The sequence below is a fragment of the Fragaria vesca genome, linkage group LG6 (assembly GCF_000184155.1).
Source record: "Fragaria vesca subsp. vesca linkage group LG6, FraVesHawaii_1.0, whole genome shotgun sequence".
NCBI classification, from domain to species: domain Eukaryota; kingdom Viridiplantae; phylum Streptophyta; class Magnoliopsida; order Rosales; family Rosaceae; genus Fragaria; species Fragaria vesca.
In genome coordinates, this window is record NC_020496.1 from 101778 (window position 1) to 121924 (window position 20147).

The 20147-nt window shown below is 41.3% G+C and overlaps 6 protein-coding genes across 6 annotated transcripts; 2 read left to right on the forward strand and 4 right to left on the reverse strand.

Moving 5' to 3' along the window:
- Nucleotides 1-1641, reverse strand: LOC101300467. Its single transcript, XM_004304669.1, has one exon. The coding sequence runs from the start codon at nt 1639-1641 to the stop codon at nt 1-3; it is 1641 nt and encodes a 546-aa protein (XP_004304717.1).
- Nucleotides 1642-3892: 2251 nt separating this feature from the next.
- On the reverse strand, nt 3893-5173 carry LOC101300748 (serine/threonine-protein kinase HT1-like). The gene has a single exon (XM_004304670.1). The coding sequence runs from the start codon at nt 5171-5173 to the stop codon at nt 3893-3895; it is 1281 nt and encodes a 426-aa protein (XP_004304718.1).
- Nucleotides 5174-6223: 1050 nt separating this feature from the next.
- On the forward strand, nt 6224-7532 carry LOC101301031 (late embryogenesis abundant protein D-34-like). The gene is made up of 4 exons (XM_004304671.1): nt 6224-6466; nt 6592-6654; nt 6969-7259; nt 7356-7532. The coding sequence occupies exons 1-4, from the start codon at nt 6224-6226 to the stop codon at nt 7530-7532; spliced, it is 774 nt and encodes a 257-aa protein (XP_004304719.1).
- Nucleotides 7533-8344: 812 nt separating this feature from the next.
- On the forward strand, nt 8345-9725 carry LOC101301316 (late embryogenesis abundant protein D-34-like). The gene is made up of 3 exons (XM_004304672.1): nt 8345-8668; nt 8868-9155; nt 9552-9725. The coding sequence occupies exons 1-3, from the start codon at nt 8345-8347 to the stop codon at nt 9723-9725; spliced, it is 786 nt and encodes a 261-aa protein (XP_004304720.1).
- Nucleotides 9726-10274: 549 nt separating this feature from the next.
- On the reverse strand, nt 10275-13251 carry LOC101291252 (cysteine synthase-like). Its single transcript, XM_004301961.1, has 10 exons — nt 12468-13251; nt 12242-12351; nt 12063-12120; nt 11682-11945; nt 11470-11607; nt 11330-11381; nt 11122-11201; nt 10909-10968; nt 10698-10778; nt 10275-10579 (listed from the first exon to the last, which is right to left on the reverse strand). The coding sequence occupies exons 1-10, from the start codon at nt 12504-12506 to the stop codon at nt 10493-10495; spliced, it is 969 nt and encodes a 322-aa protein (XP_004302009.1). The 5' UTR covers nt 12507-13251; the 3' UTR covers nt 10275-10492.
- Nucleotides 13252-14052: 801 nt separating this feature from the next.
- Nucleotides 14053-17350, reverse strand: LOC101290963 (cysteine synthase-like). The gene is made up of 10 exons (XM_004301960.1): nt 16639-17350; nt 16385-16494; nt 16184-16241; nt 15806-16069; nt 15593-15730; nt 15458-15509; nt 15197-15276; nt 14799-14858; nt 14571-14651; nt 14053-14471 (listed from the first exon to the last, which is right to left on the reverse strand). Exons 1-10 carry the CDS (start codon nt 16675-16677, stop codon nt 14385-14387), a joined length of 969 nt encoding a protein of 322 aa, XP_004302008.1. The 5' UTR covers nt 16678-17350; the 3' UTR covers nt 14053-14384.
- Between the last annotated feature and the right edge of the window lie 2797 nt (nt 17351-20147).

Consider the following 20147-nt stretch of genomic DNA (forward strand, 5'->3'; position numbering starts at 1 on the left):
TCACTGCAACTTCACCCACATAGCTGAACTAGGTATATCAGCATGTACCACAAACAACAAATAATAACCCGGTGGTGCAATCTCCTTCGCCGACGGCCCCATCACCGCAACCTCATACGTATCCAACGACAACTCTCTAACTTCCCCCAACTTCATCACCACCATTCTCTGGTTCATAGCAAAAGAGTGCGTCGTAAACGACGGCGCAACCAACGTAACCGATACCACACTTGAGTGCACGTACTCAGGCACCGCGAACGCAACTGAAAACTGCTCTCTGTACCCGATATTCTCCAGTACTGACACGATTCTGGGACGCACAGTTTCGTAGTCCCTGGCCAAATACGGCGGAGAAAACGCCTCCAAGCTCAGGTCCGTCGGGTAGTCCACGCCGGTGAAGTTGTAGCCCACATGCGGGTTGCTTCCTCCTACTAAAACACGGCCGTCCGTGACCAAAACGGCCGACGAATGGTACAGCCTCGGTCGATTTGACTCGGCCATAACCCTAAACCGCCGTCCAGGGAGCTCGGAAGGACGATAAATGACCGGTGTGGTCACCGGGTTCCGCCCGAGCTCCCAACCGGCGGTGCCAAGTCCAACGCCGTTTAAGATAAGTACGTCTCCGTTTGGCAAAATAAGCATGTCACCCATAGCTCTAGGTACAGGCATGTCCTCCATGACCCAGTTAGGGTTTGCATGATTCATGTTGATCCTCCCGCACGTGCCAAGCGTCTTCTGAAACGTCCCATTCTCCGCAAGCACGAACGAGCCACGTGGCGCGCCGCCGCAGACGACTATCTCCGCTTGGAGGAAGGGTTGGTTCTCATCCAAAGGAAGCAAGACCGAAGAACCAGTGCTCGGGTAGTTACGTGGGTCTTGACCTGGTATTTCCGGGAGCTCCTTAACGACGGCGTTTCGCTTGTAGTCGAAGAGTATAGCCTTTGTGTTGGCAAAGATAAACAAGTTTCCGTCGGGCAAGAGATGTAGAAATGGATACAAGTTGTTCTCGATTCTCTGGTCTCGGGTTTGTCTCAAATGCTCAAGCCAGATGGTAGAGGAAGAACTGCCACGAGGGTAGAACTCGTAGTTATATTGTCTTCTTCCTCCAACTATGATAATTCTTCCGTCCGGTAATATTTGATTACTGGCATACCATCTACGTGTTAGTAAGTAGTTTGGTTCTTCGTTCCAATCACACTTCTCGTCATTGCATGGAGAGAATGTTCTCAACGAGCGGTCGCCGTCATTGTATCCTCCGGTTTGGAGTAGGGTTCCGTCGGGGAGGACGGCGCCGGAGGAGCACCAAGGGTCGGTTTGGATGGTGAGTGGACGGAAGGTGTTTTGGCCTATGTCGTAGAGGACGGAGTGGGCGGTGCAGTCTCGTTGCAAGGCGGTGTCATTGGGGTCCTCGCGGCACTTGCCGCCTGGGAGGGAGATGTTGGAGGCCCCAAAGTCGGTGCGGTCGAACATGATTACCTTGTTGTTGTGGAGGAGCTGCATGTGCATGGCGGAGATGCCGATGGAGGATTGCAGGAGTCGCCATTGGCCTTGGTTGCCGGAATATGTTTGAGATGAAATTGTTGGAGTGATTCGGAGTATAATGAAGAAGCAATTGAAAATGGTGAAAGTGAAGGTTGTCATTGTCGTTGGTATTATTAGATGAGTTTAGGTGGAGTTGAGGGATGGTGTTTATATGTTTGGGAGAGGAGATTAAGCATACGGATTGGTGAAGTTTGGAGGCAAAAGGGCCGGGGTGCATTCAAGAGTTGCATGGAGTGAAGCTCAAGAAGCATGAAACTTTGGACTGAAATTGCGCTCATTATTTTCTCTGCAAGGTTTGTTATATATATGTTTTGGTAATTAGCAAGCTTGTGATCAGTTAAGGTCGTCAAACACTCAAACATAACCTTCATTTAGGCATAATATTCTTAAGAGTTTTTTTTTTTTTTTACTTATGAGTTCAACACAAAAGAGAATACGTACGAGCTAGGAATAAGAGGAATGATTTTAGTAACCAACTGCAGCATCCTTTCTAGTTTATAACAGCTGAATGAACACCAAAGCTAAACATATTGATACTCGATTTAGTTAGCTAGCTAGGAACAATCCAAAAAGGTGGTGGATCAATTCTCAATTTATCAAATGAATAAAATTGCTTCACAACTTTGTCTTCTAAGTTGTACACGTACTCCCATGTCATGGCCGCCATAGGAATCATTATCACCAAGCAGTTCTATCTCATCCCAACGATCATCTGTGAAGTAAATCGAGTTTTCTTCACACCCTGAAACATCTTTAGTGGACAGCGATATCGATTGGCTACACCCCAGAAACAAAGCACAGTTAGGCAAACAATCCACTTTCTCCCACTTGTTGGCCGCAAAATTTAGCTTGAAGACATAAAATTGCAATGTCTTATAAGGACAAGGACTATTGAGCTCGTCAAGAACATCCATCTCATGGATAGTTTTGCCCTCCTCATTGACAAAGTTCCCTATACACCGCACCACTGATGACAATATCTCACCCGACGACTCCACCAAGTAAGTATTTGTCGAAAACTTATCACGGTGGGAAATGTAATCCAGATCAATCTCTTTGGCAAAACTAGGTTGAAGATTTATGGCTTTTTGGGGTGAGAGTTCCCTTAAATGCCAAGATTCAAAAAATCCATTGCCAGCCAACGCAAATAATTGGTAATTGTGGAATATAATATCACAATATTCTTGATGCTCACCATTTAAGTCGGTCCATTCCTCATCTCCATGATTGTAGAAGGCAAGTCTTGAGGGATGGATACGTAGATTATTGCGACGGAGAAGTTTTTGTTGCGAGACGGATCGGTAGAGAGGATAGCTTTAGCAACATGGTACAAAGGAGGGGAACCAAGCAAGGAACTTGTAGTACTTCTCGGGATATGTGGGAGCTCCATTGATTTATTTCGGGAAATCGGATTAAAGAGATATGGGATGTTGTTGTGATCGTCCAAAATCACCAACCACCGCCATGAGATGAACCAACACAACAACTAGCACCATGAAAGTCATGGAACGATTTCTTAACAGTGTAAACCTTTTCCTCTTCAAGGTTATAGAAGCAGCGGCGAGTGTGGTCATCATCACTAGGAATAATGAGCCATGGAGTTCGGTTTGTTATCGAAGCAGCGTAGATCGATTGTGCAATAGAGTTCCATGAAGAACAGACAGCTTTGAACCGAAGCATGCTGACGAAAGAGAATGTTTTTATGATCATCTCCAGTAATTCTGGTTGAAGCTCGGACCAGTTTGATGATGATGACCATGATGTATTTGGTCTCTTTCTCCTTTTCGTGCTCTTTTTCTCGACTAATGCTGACCGTTGATCTATCTCTCTCTTTTTTATCCAAGAGGGGAACATTCTTTCGACCATTATTGAATGTAGAAGAACTAAAAAAGGATTGGAGTTAAGAGAAAATGTAGAAGAAGTTACAACGATAAAAAAAAATTAACCAAAGAAAGAGACGAGATAGTTATATACTAGAGATGGGAAACCAAATTGACGTAGGAGTCCTGGGTGAGTTAGAGTTCCGGTTTTGGTTCTCGATCACTTTCAAGTTTCAAACTGGAGAAATTTTAAACGTACTGTTCAGACTTCAGAGAATTACGAGCTAGGAATAAGAAGAATGATTAACGCTTGTATTTGATCACTTTCAATTATTGTGTCACATCAATGTGAGTAGGATGAATACAAATAACAAGGCCTTACAAACGAACTTTTAATTCTTTAATTACAATATTTACACCTAAACGTACTGAAGAACTAGGGTTTATGCATGGATGATCTGCTGACCAAGCATTTGAATCCAGTGAAGCCTCCCCTTCTTATGATCTTGGCAAGTTGTCAACGTTCCATCTCAAGCAAAGGAAGACTGGAATTGTTCTAACACCTTTACAACCTGCCAAAACTCAGGTCTCTTTTCCGGCTGCATCGACCAGCATTGCTCGATCAAGGCTCGCATTGCAGGAGGACAGTCCTTTGGGATAAGTGGCCTCAAATTCTTATTCAAAACCGCAAACGCAGCAGGAATGGGATCCATCTCAGCGAAAGGGATTTTTCCGGCTACTAGCTCCCACAGAATCAGTCCAAAGCTGTAGACATCGACCATACGCCCATAAGGCTTGTTGGTGGAATCCATGCCAAGCGCTTTAGCTAAGCCTTTTGCGTGTGCGTGTTTATGCTTAATCATCTCGGGGGCCATCCAACGGTAAGTTCCAGTCAAAGAATCACAGAGGCCCTCCTCACATGCTATGCCGAAATCAGCAATTTTCAGCCTGAAATCTTTATCGATAAGGACATTCTCGGGCTTAAGGTCCCGGTGGATGACTCCTTGTGAGTGGATGTATTCCATCCCCCGAGCAATGTCCAAGGCCATGGCAATCAGTTTCTCTAAAGGAAGAGATTTGCCTTCCAGTTTCTTCAAGTAAAGCCTCAAAGAACCCTCATCTAAATATTCTGTGGCTACACAAAGAACAGGAGGCTTTCTGCAAGCTCCAACCAACTTTATTACGTTTGGATGGTGGAGGCGAGAAAGAAGACTGACCTCTCTGTTGAATTGTTTTTCCAATGAAGCTGCCAAGACTCCACCTTCATCATCTTCCGGTATCTTGATCATCTTTACTGCAACAGCTTCATCATTGTATTTCCCATGATAAATCGTGCTATGAGCTCCATGGGCAAACTTAGGACCAAGAAACAAGTTTGACAAATCAAGACTAAGTTCATCCACCGCATTAACACTACTCCCACCTCCATGCTCGAAATTCTTAGCTTCTTTCCTCTTTGATTTGCTCGGTTTGTCACTATTCGAAGCCGAATGCGACAGATGTGATGAGTTAGGTTGTGAACTCTTCTTGAAAAGCTTTCCCATGATTCCCTGGTCATCTGATTGTATTCTCCTAGAGTGTGGCGGTGTGGAAGATCTCTTCGTATCAGTCTGAGCTTCCTTGAACACATCGGTAAGGTTGTTCTCCGGCGTATGAGACAAAGATCGCTCCTCGTTGACAAGTGAACTTCGACCAATAGGTGAAGACATACGACTGTTCCTCTGCACTTCTTGGAAAGGAACAGGGGTCAATCTTGAATCAAACCGATGTGAGAATTTCGTTCTCCTAATCCAAGAACAAGCGTCCTCCATATCTTCCCAGTAATTCTCAAAACCCAGAACCACCTGTTTTACCACTGTGTAGCTAAACACAGGAACTTGAGGAATTTTAACCACTTAATGAGGAAGAAAGAGGAAACTTTATGTATGAAATAGAGTAGGAAAACTGAAAACCAAAACAATCTTTTTTTTTATAAGAAAAACCTAAACACTCTACTTGAGGAATGTAAAATAGAATAGGAAAACCTAAGTACTTGAGGAATGCAAAATAGAGTTGGAAACCTAAACATGAGGAATGCTGGCATGCAGTTGAGGAAAATTTACGTTTGCTTGAGCAAAAAGAAAGCACCAGCTCAGCACTAACTAACTAATTAATCAGAGCTAGCTCTCTCTCTCTCTCTCTGTCTCTCACAGAGAGAGAGAGAGAGAGAGAGATCAGTAACTTAATTCCTTGTATTAATCTACGTACTTATGTTTCGTGTTGCTCAAACTTCTCACTCATCTTCTTGCTCGAATGTCCTGATTGAGCAAAAGGGAACATTACAATACATTGCAAAATTATTACAGCCATTTGGAGCGCTCCACCCAGATAGAACCACCAACTCTAAACCTTCGATCTCTACTACTTTGAACATTGCCGCCATTTCAGGTTCAAGAAATTGAGAAACACGTACAAACCCTAGATTAACATAGTGGAACTAGCACATGATACCTGGTTCGAGTAGGTAAAGTTTTCTTTGTGAATAATTGGGCTAGGGCTAATATTAAGGGCTGGGGTTGTGCCTAACCAGATGCCTACTAATAGCCCCTCCCTGTTATCACGTCGAATCCGGTGACCGAGTCAAAATCTCTGTGTCTCCGGCGCCACGTGTCACCACCTAGACCATGCGAAACTGCGAACGATGACCATTCTTTGAAAATTAAACCAACAATTCACCTGAGAATTCGCCGATCAGTCTACAGCACTCTTCACCCTAATCCAACCAAACCCCTCCACGTTTCACCCCATGCAACGTATATTAGAGCCTCATTCTTCGATTGTAATCGAACGTTTGACAAATTTCTCTAATCCAAAAAAAGAAAATGAGCCAAGAACAGCCGAGGAGGCCCGTGGAGGATGAGCAGCAAAAGGGAGGAAGCCAATACGGCGACATTTATCTCGAGCTTGCGGCCGAGAAGGCCGCAGACTCCGCCGTGCAGAGCCCCGTCGGTTTGAAGCTTATTAATTCGGATCACTTCAGCAATAAGGAGACTGATCACTTGAGCAATAAGGGGACGACTGAACATTCCGAACGGCGAGTTGTTTTCGAGTTAGGCGGTGGACAGGTCCTATATCTCGTTGTCATTTTCTTTTTTGCTCATGCACACAAAATTTCGACTGATTATTCTCTTTATATATATTGTTCGATTTCTTTTGTTATTTTGCCCTTAATTTGTTGATTGGTTTTTAGGGTACGAGTCAAAACTCGAGGCATGTAGATGAAAAGGAAAGGAAAATCAGTGAATTAGCTAAGGTATACACTTCCATTCTAAAACTACTTTTAAACGAAACTAAAAACAAAAAGTTATGCATGTATATCAGATATCCAACACATTAGATCATTATAACAGGATTCTTTTGAGTGCTAATACATCGAACGATCAAATTACATATATAAATACGAAAACATAACATAAACAGGTTGAAAACTCATAAAAGCTTTCCTAGTTGTTATAATGGATGAATTGAACTTGAAAAAACATGTTCTGCTCCTTGTTTTTTTTGTTGCACATGAAACCATATGAAGAAAGTACTTGTATGTATATGTTTGTTGTTTGTGAAGGGTAGGTTGTTGGGCAATACAGCCATAGAGGTCCTTTGTCTGCACCAACTCAACCTATAGGAGGTACTGGTGGTCAAATCACCATTGGCGAAGCCTTGGAGGCGACCGCCATGACGGCTGGACAGAAGCCGGTGGAGTGGAGTGATGCTGCTGCAATTCAAGCTGCCGAGGTTAGAGCCACTGGCCGGACCAACATTGTACCTGGTGGTGTCGCAGCCGCAGCTCAATCGGCAGCAACTCTCAATGCTAGGGCTACGCGTGACGAGGACAAGACTAAACTCGCTGATATCCTTGCGGTATAAGCAATTGTTCAATATGCATGAAGTTTTTTTTGTCCATGTCGATTTATCATACCCAAATTGAACATATGTGCACGTTGCAATAATTTGTAGGATGCAACTTCAAAATTACCGGCGGACAAACCGGCAACACGGCGGGATGCTGAGGGCGTGACTGGTGCAGAAATGCGAAATGATCCATATCTGACCACCCATCCCACCGGTGTGGCAGCTTCCGTGGCGGCAGCTGCTAGGCTCAACCAGGGTAATAGCAACGAAGGAACAAAGTAGTTGCATGCCTTACATGTATGTATTTGGAGTATTTGGAAGTCAAAAGACTGAGCAAAATTTAAATTTAGTTTGTATTCTATTGTATTTTCTTTTGTAGAGGATGTTTCCCAATGTTGAGAGGGAAAACGTAATATGTACAAATGTAGTTCCTTGTGTATATGAATAAATGATCCAAATACATCATTATGTCAATAAATTTGAGGTTCCAAATTTGAATCCTATTTTCTGAACAACAGTCACTTAAACAGGTCGAGATGGACATTAATCTTGAACCTATGTACAACACACTATAATGGTAGAACAACCATTCAAAGGCATTATTCGAAACCTCCTTTTGTCAAAGAAAAAATGATCGATGGAAGTTTACGAGTAGAGGAAAAATATAGTGACTAGGGAAACTTCAAATCCAAACACCATGCAACAGCAAGAGCACGCTTGGATATATACAATCAAATGATAACTCGATCAACCAATGTACAGGGATCATTATGGTGCTTTGAAGAAAGGAAACTTAATTCCTGAAAGAAAAAAGAGCAGGTCCTGTGATTTGTTTCAAAGAAGTTAAAGAACTCGATCAATAATGTATATCACTATTCGAAATCCAAAATCGTGCCAAGCCTGCACTGTCATGGTGTCTAACCTCTACTTTCGCCACGTTTCACATGCAAGGTGTGTCGTGTCTAAATGCAAATGCACCATGTATACGTATATTAAATCCCCAAATCCACCCCAGGTTTTTCCTATCTACGTACTCTGCGGTTCCATCTATTACTTCGAAAAATTTCAGTTTCACATTTGCAGTTAACTACAAGATGAGCCAAGAACAGTCAAAGAAGGGTCATGATCAGCGGCAGAAGGCCATGAAATTTTCGGATGTTTTTCCAGCCGTTCAAGGCGAGCTGGCGGACAAAGCGGTGGCCCCAAAGGACGCTGCTACTATGCAGACGGCAGAAAGCGACGTCGTTGGGCAGAACCTCAAACGAGGCGCTGCCGCGACTATGCAGTCTGCCGCTGCACAGAATCAAAGGGCTGGTTATGTGGGACTAAATGACATGAATATTGTCGAAGATGACGTTACCATAACGGAGACTGATCTTCCCGGCCGCCGTATTATCACGGAGTCAGTCGGTGGACAGGTCCTACCCCATAGCTTTCATATATTTTCCTCATATGTATATACATACATGTTTGGTTGTAGGCTTGTAGCAACTCTTTAGTTACAAACTTTAATATATATTATGTTATTGTTATGAACTTATGATAAACATGTGGCACATAATAATATATGAGCTCCTTTGTTGAACACTTGATTTCTTTTCTCTTTTTTGGGGGAAGGTTGTTGGTGAATATATTCAGAGAACTCCTTTGGCAGCACCTTCCATTGTTCAAGCTGGTGATGGTCATATCACCATTGGTGAAGCCTTGGAGACAACTGTTATGACCGCCAGAAAGAAGCCGGTGGAGTGGAGTGACGCGGCTGCAATTCAGGCAGCTGAGATTAGGGCCACAGGCCGACCCCGCATTGTGCCTGGTGGTGTGGCTGCGGAGGCTCAATCTGCCGCAACCCTCAATGCTCGCACTATGCGCAATGAGGATAAGACCACACTTGGTGATATTCTTGCGGTACGAAACATTTCACCAAATTAAACTCTCAAAGTAGTTAGTCTATGGATTGCTATAGTAGCCGTAAAAATTGGAATCATGAAGTTGTAGCTTGTTTCTAGTAATTTATCACTTTGTTATGTGCCAAAGAATGTAGTAGTTTATAGCATAAAGCCAAATTGGATTTGCTAATTAGTGGTAGTTTTGCTAATAGTAGAAGGTATTAAGGAGTCTATCGATTTTTATGTGCAGGCAACAAGAAAAATGGCTTTAAATAGCAAACTATATTGTGTAGCATATAGTTAGACAGTTATCTCTCGGTTCTTATATCCCAGATTCCCAGGAGAATGTTTTACATGGTCCATGTCCTTTTGAAGTAGCCTAATTGAACAAATGGATCATTGCACTTGCTTGTAGGGTGCAGCCTCTAAACTACCAGATGACAAGCCAACTACACTGCAAGACGCCAAAGGTGTGACAGATGCAGAGATGCGAAATGATCGATACCAGACTACACATCCAACAGGTGTGGCAGCTTCAGTGGCTGCAGCGGCTAGGCTAAACCAGGATGCTAGCAACATTACAAAGTAGACGCATCATCTATAATACTTGGCAAGGAACTTACCATTTTCTTTTTCTTCACATCTTTGGGGTTGAATGTAAAAAGATAAATTTGTAACAGATTTTGAAAAAAAATTAATTTGTTTCAAAGCTTGTTTCTAGTAACAGATTTTGAAAAAAAAATTAATTTGTTTCAAACCCAGTAATGAAATAGTTAGTGTAGTATTGACGGGGGCTGCGCGAACGCAAGCCCCCACGGTAAGAAATTATGACGTTGGAGCTTCTACTATGAGAAGACCATAGGCAAGCACCCCTCCGAAGTGCAATGGAGGCCACAAACCTAGGCCATGAGCCTTCTTGATCGCCCATAGACCCCGTCCAGGTAAGTAAGTTGAACAATCGCCCTTGGCTCCATTTTATATTAGCAGGATCACCTTGCTAGTGTCTCCTTCTCGATGTGGGACTGAAGGGCACGACGAAATTCTAGTTCCCCTACACACCGTTACTGAAACCATAACCAGGAGGGTAAGGAATTTTCTTTAATTCAAACCCATACTAGGGAATTACACGAGAAATCCCGACAGATGGAAATTTTATTGATGGTCTAAAACCTTGAATTGAACTGTGTTACAAGATGAACAGAAAGAGAAAGAGAAAGAGACCTGATCCAAGATAGCAAGGATCTCAAAGTGGTTATTGAAGGGTCTAGGGTCATGTTGCCATAAATTACAAGAGCTGTGTGTATTATTTCAATGACTAAAGGATCCAAAAGTGTGAAGCAGTATATCACAATGCTATCAGAAAGTCATGTTTTCTGCCTGATGCCTAATGGTATCAAAGAGTGCAGTAGACAGATACCTCTCTCCAAAACTGGGGAACACAACCTGCACATACAGAAATAAATGGAAAACGGGTTAACGGAGCTTCAGATTAACACTAAATTAATCCATTAACAACTTTCTGAACCAAATATTTGAACCAAAGAGTGCAATGAAAGCTTACAACTATTAGTTTTCCGGCATTTTCCTGCTTTTTGGCCAACTTTAGTGCTGCTGCTGCTGCTGCACCAGATGAGATTCCCACCTGCAAACATATGTGACAGACCTTAACAAAATTCGAATTTCATGCCATAATAGATGACAACGGAGTGTATCAAATTTCTGGAACTGCCATAACTAAGAATGTGATTTCAAGAAACAGAAGCCACACTTACCAAAAGACCTTCTTTCAAGGCAAGTAGCTTAGCAGTCTCGATAGATTCCTCACCGGATACCTACAGAATGATGAGCATTAGAACCTATGCATGACATCTAACATACTACATGAGCTCCAAAATGATGCCACAGCAATTGATTCTAATTTAGTAGTGGCAAGTTCCCATTGCAGAATCCAATACGAACTTCCAATCATATCGTTTCAGACTTACCGGAATAACTTCATCTAGCAGGCTAACATCAAGAACTTGAGGAACGAAGCCAGCACCAATTCCTTGGATCAGATGCATCCCTATGAATGTGCGTGCACAATGCATATCCACAAACAATCAATATAGGAGGATGAAGACTAAAAACTGTAAAATTGCACAATGCTTAATGTGTTATACAGCTGCATGAGGAAAACACAGGTATACTAACCAGGTGGACCACCATTTAATACTGCACTTTCCACTGGTTCTACACCGTATACCTAGACATAAACAGAAGAAACTATATCATTAGTTTAGACTTGACAATTTACTGTAACAACTTGCACTCTACATATGCACAAAATGAACCTTGATGTCTGGATTTTTCTCTTTAAGGAATTTCCCTATACCAGTTACTGTGCCGCCGGTTCCTATCCCTGAAACCAATATATCAACTTTCCCTGCTGAGTCTCTCCATATCTCCGGGCCAGTGGTTTCGTAATGAATCTACACCAAGTATAATGAAACAATTCATAAATCCCCTCAACCAGCTAGTCAGGTCACAGTTACTGCAACACTACCTTTGGATTGGCAGGATTTTCAAATTGCCCAAGCATATGACTATTAGGTGTGTCACGTAGCAACTCCTCCACCTTATCAAAAACTCCCTGAATACCTTTGTTCACATCTGTGAGGTATACCTCAGCTCCAAAAGCTAAGAGTACTATTCTTCTTTCAAGACTATATGATGATGGCATGACTAGCTTCAGCTTGTAACCCTTGCTTGCTGCTATGAATGCTAATCCAATGCCAGTGTTGCCACTTGTGGGCTCAACGAGAACAGTCTTTAGTGGATATCAATATGCATGTCAAGAACCAAGAGCGTAAGTAAGCTGAAATTTACACCGCAAATTTATGTGCAGTAGATATGGGCATATGGCCAGAGTTGGTTACTTTCCAACCTTTCCTGGAGTTATTAGACCTTTGTCCTCCGCATCCTTGATCATACTATATGCAATCCTGCATTTTGAAAATTTAAGGCCAAATGTGTAGAGTGATATAAAGTATCTATACTTTGCTAGGTTGTATTTTCCTAGGCAAGCTGAATAGGTTATTCTGGAAATATTAGCAAAGAACACACCTGTCTTTAACACTGGAGCAGGGTTCCATCATCTCTAGCTTGGCAGCAATATGAGCTACACAACCTTCTACAACATTGTTCAGGTATACCATTGGGGTATTTCCGATTAACTGCATAAACAAAGTAAGAGGACCAAAATAGACCATATCAAAACCCAAACAAATTTGTGCAGATCAAAAAGAGGTAAAGCATCATTCTACGCTCAAGTTTTGTGAAGGAAAATTACTTCGGTGACATCTTTCTTGATTGCACATTGGCCCTCCATGGTATCCTTTCAAACTGTAAGCTAATAAGGAATTGATACAGTGAAAACAAACGTCAAAGAAATGCATAATTCACAAGTTGCAGTTCTCATGCACAGAAGAATACTATTAGGCTACAATGACATCAAGGTTAACTACTTTGTCATTCAATGCTCTCGCAAAAGATTTTGAAGTGACTCAACTCCAGTGAACATAACAAATTTGTACTAAATGTGGCTCAACAAACCCATATACAGTATTTGCAAGGACATAGAAAAGGACGCTCAAAGCATAATGCATGTGCTCACAGATGTGAACCAACAGATTATGATACAGATACTTCTAATAGCAGATTCAAATACATCAGTATTGCAACACGACCAACATAAACAAAGTTGCAAATGAAATCAATACACAAGCAATGAAAATTAATTTCCAAGACTAATATAGAAAAGACTTGGATTTTAGAACAGATAGTACCATATTAACAACCAAAACAGATTGACCGTCTGAGTTAAACAGATGAAGATGTCCAATTTCCAGTAACAACACGTTGAATTTACACAATATTTCAGCACAATCTTTTTCAAAAGCAAACTAACTAAAAAGTAAACTTTTCAATACCAATAGTAAGCAATACAACCACTCCGCATAGGAAGAGGCAAAGCTACGTTAGGGAAATTCACCAATATCCACAGAAGCACCTTTGACTAATAACTGAACATCTTTTGCACCCAAAACTGATTTTGCAGAAATACATACAAAAAGAGACCCAAAACTTAAAAATCCTATAAACCCCAAACCCACAATTAGCCAACAAAAGCTGAGCACCAATAGTAATAGGCAGGTATAATCAAGAAATAGTCCAAGGATGTAAAATATGATGGTAAATGAAAACCCAGATAACTGAAAATAAAGCTAAGAAGTAAGAACCAGAAAACCAAAAGAGAGCAAACCTAACCTTATCTCTGCAAACAATGGAAGACAGCAGTTGAGTTGTTAATACTAAATACTGTGTTGTTTCTGATAAAAAAAAAAACAACAATGCTTAACAAAAGTTAATTCAGGGACTTTTTGGCTCCTTGCACTTCTTTGGGGCCTACTGGAAGCCATTTTTCATTTCAAATTCTTAAACATTTGTTTCAGTCAAAGCTACCCATTGTCTTGTTTTCATATGCACATTTGTATATAAAACAAACAGGGCTGCTCACCTGCGGGACGGAAAGGGACGAACTCACGCTAACTGTTGGATTGTTAATGAATCCCCACATTTAATTTACAGAAATTCTCTCTGGTTCTCCATTGATTTTGAACTTGCAAATAGTAAGAGAGAGTTGAGCAATAGTCTTTGGTTGACTGAAAAGACAAGATAAGGATAACGAGTTTGAATATAGTGTGATTCGTGTCTCAATGCTTATGTTTTTTCATCCATCAGATCATTTCATTAACAATCCAACGGTTGGCGTGAGTTCGTCCCTTGGTGAGCAGCCCTGATAAAACAAAACTGCCAGAGGCACCGGGAATGTTGAGGTAAAAGAGCAAGACATAAATAGTAGACGATCAGAGGATCAGTGAAAAGTATATCATTTCATACATACAAATAAAACAGTTTAGAATGTGATCTATATCATGTCACTTGAAATAAAGTATGTAATACATGTGTAATTTGGGTTATTCGATCGGGTCCCCAAATGCATATCATAAGCTTGTGAGATACAAAATCTATATCAATGAATGTACTTGTAAACTATTTTCTGAAGACTTTGATCGAGAAATGTAGATGGTATTGTCTCTGAATTTGTTTCAAAGACTTTTGCCCTTCAAAGAACTAGTCTATGTATTATTATTTCAATGACAAAGGACACAAAAGCGCAAAGCAGTTCATTACATTGGCAACACTCTCAAAAAGTCATGTTTTCTGCTTCATGCCTAATGGTATCAAAGAGTGCAGAAGACAGATACCGCTCTCCGAAACTGGGGAACACCACCTGCACATAAATAGTGGCAAGAAGGTTAACAATGTTTCAGATCAATAATAAATTAAGAACGCAGTTAATAACTATCCTGCACTAAAAAATAAGACTCACAACTATTAGTTTTCCAGCATTTTCCTGCCTCTTTGCCAACTTTATTGCTGCTGCTGCTGCAGCACCAGATGAGATCCCCACCTGCAAACATTTTTGAAAGATAGACTCAATTTCTCAAACCATCAAAGTCTTTCACCCCAATCGCCATATATCATATAGATGACAATGAACAGTAACAAATTGTAGTACTAAATGACAATGATAATTTTGACTGATTGCAGTGCGTACCAAAAGACCTTCTTTCAGTGCAAGCAGCTTAGCAGTCTCGATAGATTCCTCACTGGATACCTGCAGACATGAGCATAAGAAATTCATGCTTGTACTATTATATAACATGGACATAATATTATATTTTGCCATGTAAATGGCTCCGCTTGAGACTCCAAAGGGAAATGGTGTGGACCATATATTCTCAATGTTATAGCAAATGTAGGAATCTAAGCTAACAACTTGCTGAAACCTTTAACCACCCAAGAAAACAATCTTTTCCGGACTGAGATATTTATAGGCAACTTCATTTTGGTTGTAATGACCAGATACGTCCCTTTCTTTTTGTCTACACAAATTCACAGGTCCAGTAATAAAATAGTCGTTTTATGAGCTTTTGAAATGCCTGTAAAGCTTACTTGAATAACTTCATCCAGCAGGTTAACATCGAGCACTTGAGGTATGAAACCAGCACCAATTCCTTGGATCAGATGCTTACCTATGAATTTGCAGGCACATTAATGTATCCAGTTATGTATTAGCCATCAGTCAGCAGCTATAGCTAGGCGGACAAAGTCTCAATTACTGAAGAATTGAAATTTCAAGCTGTAGAATACTAATGCTTTGTATATCGCTTATATGATCGACACCGTAAGGAAAGCACAGGTATTGCTACTAACCAGGTGGACCACCATTCAAGACTGCACTCTCAATTGGTTCTACACCGTAAACCTAGACATGACCAAAAGAAATCATAGCATTAGCCTATAACAATGCAATCTACATACATATGATGTAAGTACACAAAATTCAACCTTGATCTCTGGATTTTGCTCTTTAAGAAACTTCCCTACACCAGTTACTGTGCCACCAGTTCCTATCCCTGAAACCAGGATATCAACTTTCCCCGCTGAGTCTCTCCATATCTCCGGGCCGGTGGTTTCATAATGAATCTACACTAAAGATGGTAAAATGATTCTCAAATCCTCTCGACCATCTAAACAGGTCATCAGTTACTGCAAAACTACCTTTGGATTGGCTGGGTTTTCAAATTGCTGAAGCATATGACCATTAGGTGTGTCACGTAGCAACTCCCCAGCCTTATCAAGAACTCCCTTAAAGCCTTTGGCAGGATCTGTGAGGTACACCTCGGCCCCAAAAGCTAGGAGCACAATTCTTCTTTCAAGAGTCATTGAAGATGGCATGACTAACTTCAGCTTGTAGCCCTTGCTTGCTGCGATGAATGACAATCCAATGCCAGTGTTGCCACTTGTGGGCTCAATAAGAACAGTCTTCAGAGACCATTAATTATGCATGCCAAGGACCAAGAGAGTAAGTAACTTTTAAACATGAAACACTCCCAAATTTATGTGCAATGGATATAAAAAAAAAAGTTGGTTTTTAACCTTCCCAGGAGTTATTAGACCTTTATCCTCAGCGTCCTTGATCATACTATGTGCAATCCTGCAGTTTAAAATATTTTAAGGCCAACTGTGTATGTTATACTCAAGTATATATTAGACATCTTTATGACTTGCTAGCTTCAGTAGCTTATCCTAATTAATTAAAAGGTATTTTTTTCAAGGAAGCAATAACTAGGAGTATACCTGTCTTTCACGCTAGAGCAGGGTTCCATCATCTCAAGCTTGGCAGCAATTTGAGCTACACAACCTTCCACAACATGGTTCAGGTATACCATTGGGGTATTTCCGATTAACTGTGTAAACAAAGTAAGATGATGAGAACAGAGCATCATGTAGACCAAAAAATAAAAGTAGAAGCTTGAAAAAAAGAAAAAAAAAAAAAAAAAAAAAGAAGAGGTAATGCATCACTGAAAGCTCAAGTTCTGAAGAAAACTTACTTCGGTGACATCTTTCTTGATTGCACCTTGTCCCTCCATGATATCCTTTTAAACTGCAAGCTGATAGAAAATTGATAGAGTGAAACAAATCCAAGAAATGCACTCACAAATTGCTATTCCAAAGCCTACATCTAATCCCCTGAACAGAAGGAAATTATTGGGCTACAATGACATTAAGGTTACAACTTTGTCATTCAATGATCTTGCAAATGCAATTCAAAAAGCAATGTGAAATAATTTGCAAAACTGGGATATAGAACAGACTTGGATTGTAGAGCAGACAGTCCAAATGTCAGACAACCTAATCAGACCAAGCGTCTATGTTACACCGAAAATGAGAAAAATGTGTCAAATTTCCAGTGACAGATCGGTAACCCAATAATCCAGCACAATTTTTTCAATAAACAAGCTGAAAAGTCAGAACTTCTCAAGTCCAATATATAGTATGTGATGCAAACCGCTCAACAGAGGAAGAGTCTAACTTAGGGAACTTCAGCAACTCACCAATATCCAAAGAAGCAAACTTTTCAGATTAAATTATCACACTTTGGAACCCAAGAGTTAAGATTGTGCAGAGTTTCACAGACAAAGAGAAACCCAAAACTTTAGAATCCTATAATCCCCAAACCCACATTTAAACAACAGAAGCTAAGCAACCAATAGTAATAACTGATTAACTGATACACAGGTATGGAGTACAAAAAGTTCAAGAAGAGTGCAAATGAATGCAGAATTTGATGCTAAATGAAACCCCAGACAATTGAAACTGAAGCTAAGAACCAGAAAAATCAAAGAGAGCAAACCTGACCTTATCTCTGCAAACAGATATGGAAGAGAAAAAGAAAGGGGTTGAGTTGTTAATGCCAAATATTGTATTGGTTATGGGAGAGACGGTGCTTACGAGAGAATTTCTTTCAAGGGGGGGTCCTACTGGAAGCCATTCTTTTTGTCAAATTCTTTCATGTTTGTTTCAGTCAAGCTTTACTTGGTCATACCCTTGTTTCATATGCATGTCAATGGGCAGGTGGAGAGAAAAGAGCAAGAGCCAAGAGGCATAAATAGACTAAGCAGCTTTTGGATACACCAGGGAGACACTCTACAAGAAGATGAAACATGGTAAACAATCACACTAGCTTCTTTTGATACACTTGGAGAACTCCAGTACAAGATCATAGTATCAGGGCACGTTTACTAATCCCTAATGGGATTGAGAAGGAATGGGATTAAAAAGGAATGGGAGAGAGGAGGAATAGGAGAGAGGAGGAGTGATTTCTATGGATGTGTTTACTTGTCATCCGGAATCGGAATTATTACCAAGATTGATTCTCATTCATGTGTTTACTAAAATACAATAATCGGAATCATGATAAGCCTAATTACAAAAACACCCTTAAATATACCTAAACATCTGATTTTGTCAAACTATAAGTACAAGAGCCGATAAGTTTTTACAGGGGCCTGAAAACTTAAGAGGGCCAACCTTTGGACTGACACGCAGAGCAGAGCAAAGAGACGGCTTAACTTTCGCAAGGATGAGGCTTTGATAAGTAGGGTCTTCAATTAGGGCAATTTTGGATTAACAATAACTCACCAAGGATAGTTTGGGAATGAAAAATTCATTCACCCATATTCAGTAATCAATACCAACTCCCCCCACCGGAATGAGAAGGGGGGATTCAATCCTGATTTTGTGTGCGGGACCCACATAGTTTGCATTCCCCCTTGGTTGGTAAACATCCAAAGTGAAGGAGAAAGGGAATCAGTCCTCAATGAGTGATTCCCTTTGAGGATTAGTAAACGTGCCCTCAAAGTGAAAAGTGAAAGATTGGAATGGAATAAAATATTGAAAATAGTACATAGCAATTGATCCACAAAGGCACTAACTGAAAACTACCACAAGTACGAGCATTCTTTGAGATGAGTTTACACTCTAATGAGGTGACAAAAATAAAAATATAAGGTGTTACATGATACAAATAATAACTAACTAGGATGATAAGTAACCCGATGAATATGACTACTTGAAAATAAAATTTTGTTAAATATATCATTTCATACATAAATAAAACTTTCAAGAATGTGAAATATAAGTGCGTTGAATACATGTGTTAGATTGGTTAATCACGCTAATCAAGTTAAGTGTTGTCATACAAGTCTGCAAATGCATGTTCAAAGCATGTGAGAGACAAAAACTGTCTCAAGGATTGAATATATGTCTGGGATGGAACTGATGACTATACTAGTAGGATGAAATGTGCTTTGTAAATTCAATTTTTTAAGACTTTAGTAGGACGGAAAATGTAACTAGTCTTGTAAGTCGTACTTTTGTGGTGTTACTTGGTGATGGACAATTTGCCATTCTAAAACTGAAGGGACTGGCAATTGAGGCAAAAGATGGTCAAGAAAGTACACTCTCAAAGCTTGAAATGGTAACCAAAGCATGAAGGTGATCAAGCCCCCCAGCTGAGATGCCTCTTCATTTGTGATTGGGCATGGAGTACTAAAATAGATAGTGAAACCAGCGGTGGTCCAAGCAAAGGTTCTCACGTGAAACACTAGTACAAAAATAGCAGAAGGGGGCAGAGAGTAGTACACTTGGTTAGGCATCCCATATCGGGGAAGCTAGAAAGAGAGGGAAAGTGAGGGAATAGAAAAGAGGAAGCAGGAGGAAACGGTAAACTTACATACCTGGACGGGGTCGAATGGGTGATCATGAAGGCCCATGGCCTAGGTGGGTGGCCTCCATTGCACTTTGGGAGGCGCACTCGCCTAACATCTCCCTTCGTGGAGATTGTACGTCGTAATTTGTGGTAATGGGGCTGTGTACGCGCGGCCCCTCTCAACTCTATCCCAACACTTCACTCTTTACTTTCGCTGCAATTTTGTTAGAATTTCCTTGATTGGGTATCTCGGAATTGTTAGAGCATGTCCACCGGTGAGCAAAAAATAGGTTGGATCCACATGGGCAAAGCAACACAGCCCAAAAAATTTTGCTTCCACCCATAAAATGAGATAACTCATTTTCTAGCCGGGTGAGTTTGCTGGGGAGATATCCAACCCAGTGAGAGGAGAAGACTGACCCAGGCGAGATTGATTCACGTCAGCCCAGCCCACGCTCGTGGCTTGCGTCAGCAATGAAGCCTCCATCGAGCGACGCGCCTGGAAGCTGCGTTTCGCACACGGACGAATTGCAGCGAAAGAAGACGCGCGTGTGATGACGACAGGGAAACTGTGACGACGATGTGCAGAGCGGCAGCGTGCGGAGGAGACTGGAGTTGCACTGCTTGCTGCTGTGCGTGCGGAGGAGGCTGGAGTGGCAGCGTGCGAAGGAGGCTGGAGCAGCAGCGTGCGGAGGAGGCTGGAGTTGCGCTGCTTGCTGCTGTGCGGAGCGGTAGCATGTGAAGGTGGGTGGGTGGTCACCGTCTGTGGGTGGTCGCCGTCTTCTCCCTCTGTGGGTGCCCAGAGAAGAAATACGGCAGCCCAGAGAAGAAGAAAGTTTCAGGGTTTTT

Bases quoted from the DNA above. Each gene is read 5' to 3' on its own strand.
- LOC101300467 (XM_004304669.1), bottom strand. From the start codon at position 1,641: ATGACAACCTTCACTTTCACCATTTTCAATTGCTTCTTCATTATACTC.
- LOC101300748 (XM_004304670.1), bottom strand. From the start codon at position 5,173: ATGGAGGACGCTTGTTCTTGGATTAGGAGAACGAAATTCTCACATCGG.
- LOC101301031 (XM_004304671.1), top strand. From the start codon at position 6,224: ATGAGCCAAGAACAGCCGAGGAGGCCCGTGGAGGATGAGCAGCAAAAG. The intron at 6,467-6,591 runs GTCCTATATCTC...ATTGGTTTTTAG, and splicing joins TCGAGTTAGGCGGTGGACAG to GGTACGAGTCAAAACTCGAG. The intron at 7,260-7,355 runs GTATAAGCAATT...AATAATTTGTAG, and splicing joins AACTCGCTGATATCCTTGCG to GATGCAACTTCAAAATTACC.
- LOC101301316 (XM_004304672.1), top strand. From the start codon at position 8,345: ATGAGCCAAGAACAGTCAAAGAAGGGTCATGATCAGCGGCAGAAGGCC. The intron at 8,669-8,867 runs GTCCTACCCCAT...TTTTGGGGGAAG, and splicing joins CGGAGTCAGTCGGTGGACAG to GTTGTTGGTGAATATATTCA. The intron at 9,156-9,551 runs GTACGAAACATT...ACTTGCTTGTAG, and splicing joins CACTTGGTGATATTCTTGCG to GGTGCAGCCTCTAAACTACC.
- LOC101291252 (XM_004301961.1), bottom strand. From the start codon at position 12,506: ATGGAGGGCCAATGTGCAATCAAGAAAGATGTCACCGAA. The intron at 12,352-12,467 runs GTAATTTTCCTT...TTGTTTATGCAG, and splicing joins TCAAGAAAGATGTCACCGAA to TTAATCGGAAATACCCCAAT. The intron at 11,608-11,681 runs GTAGTGTTGCAG...TACTTGGTGTAG, and splicing joins AAAATCCTGCCAATCCAAAG to ATTCATTACGAAACCACTGG.
- LOC101290963 (XM_004301960.1), bottom strand. From the start codon at position 16,677: ATGGAGGGACAAGGTGCAATCAAGAAAGATGTCACCGAA. The intron at 15,277-15,457 runs GTTAGTAGCAAT...GCAAATTCATAG, and splicing joins CTTGAATGGTGGTCCACCTG to GTAAGCATCTGATCCAAGGA. The intron at 14,472-14,570 runs GTGAGTCTTATT...ATTTATGTGCAG, and splicing joins ATGCTGGAAAACTAATAGTT to GTGGTGTTCCCCAGTTTCGG.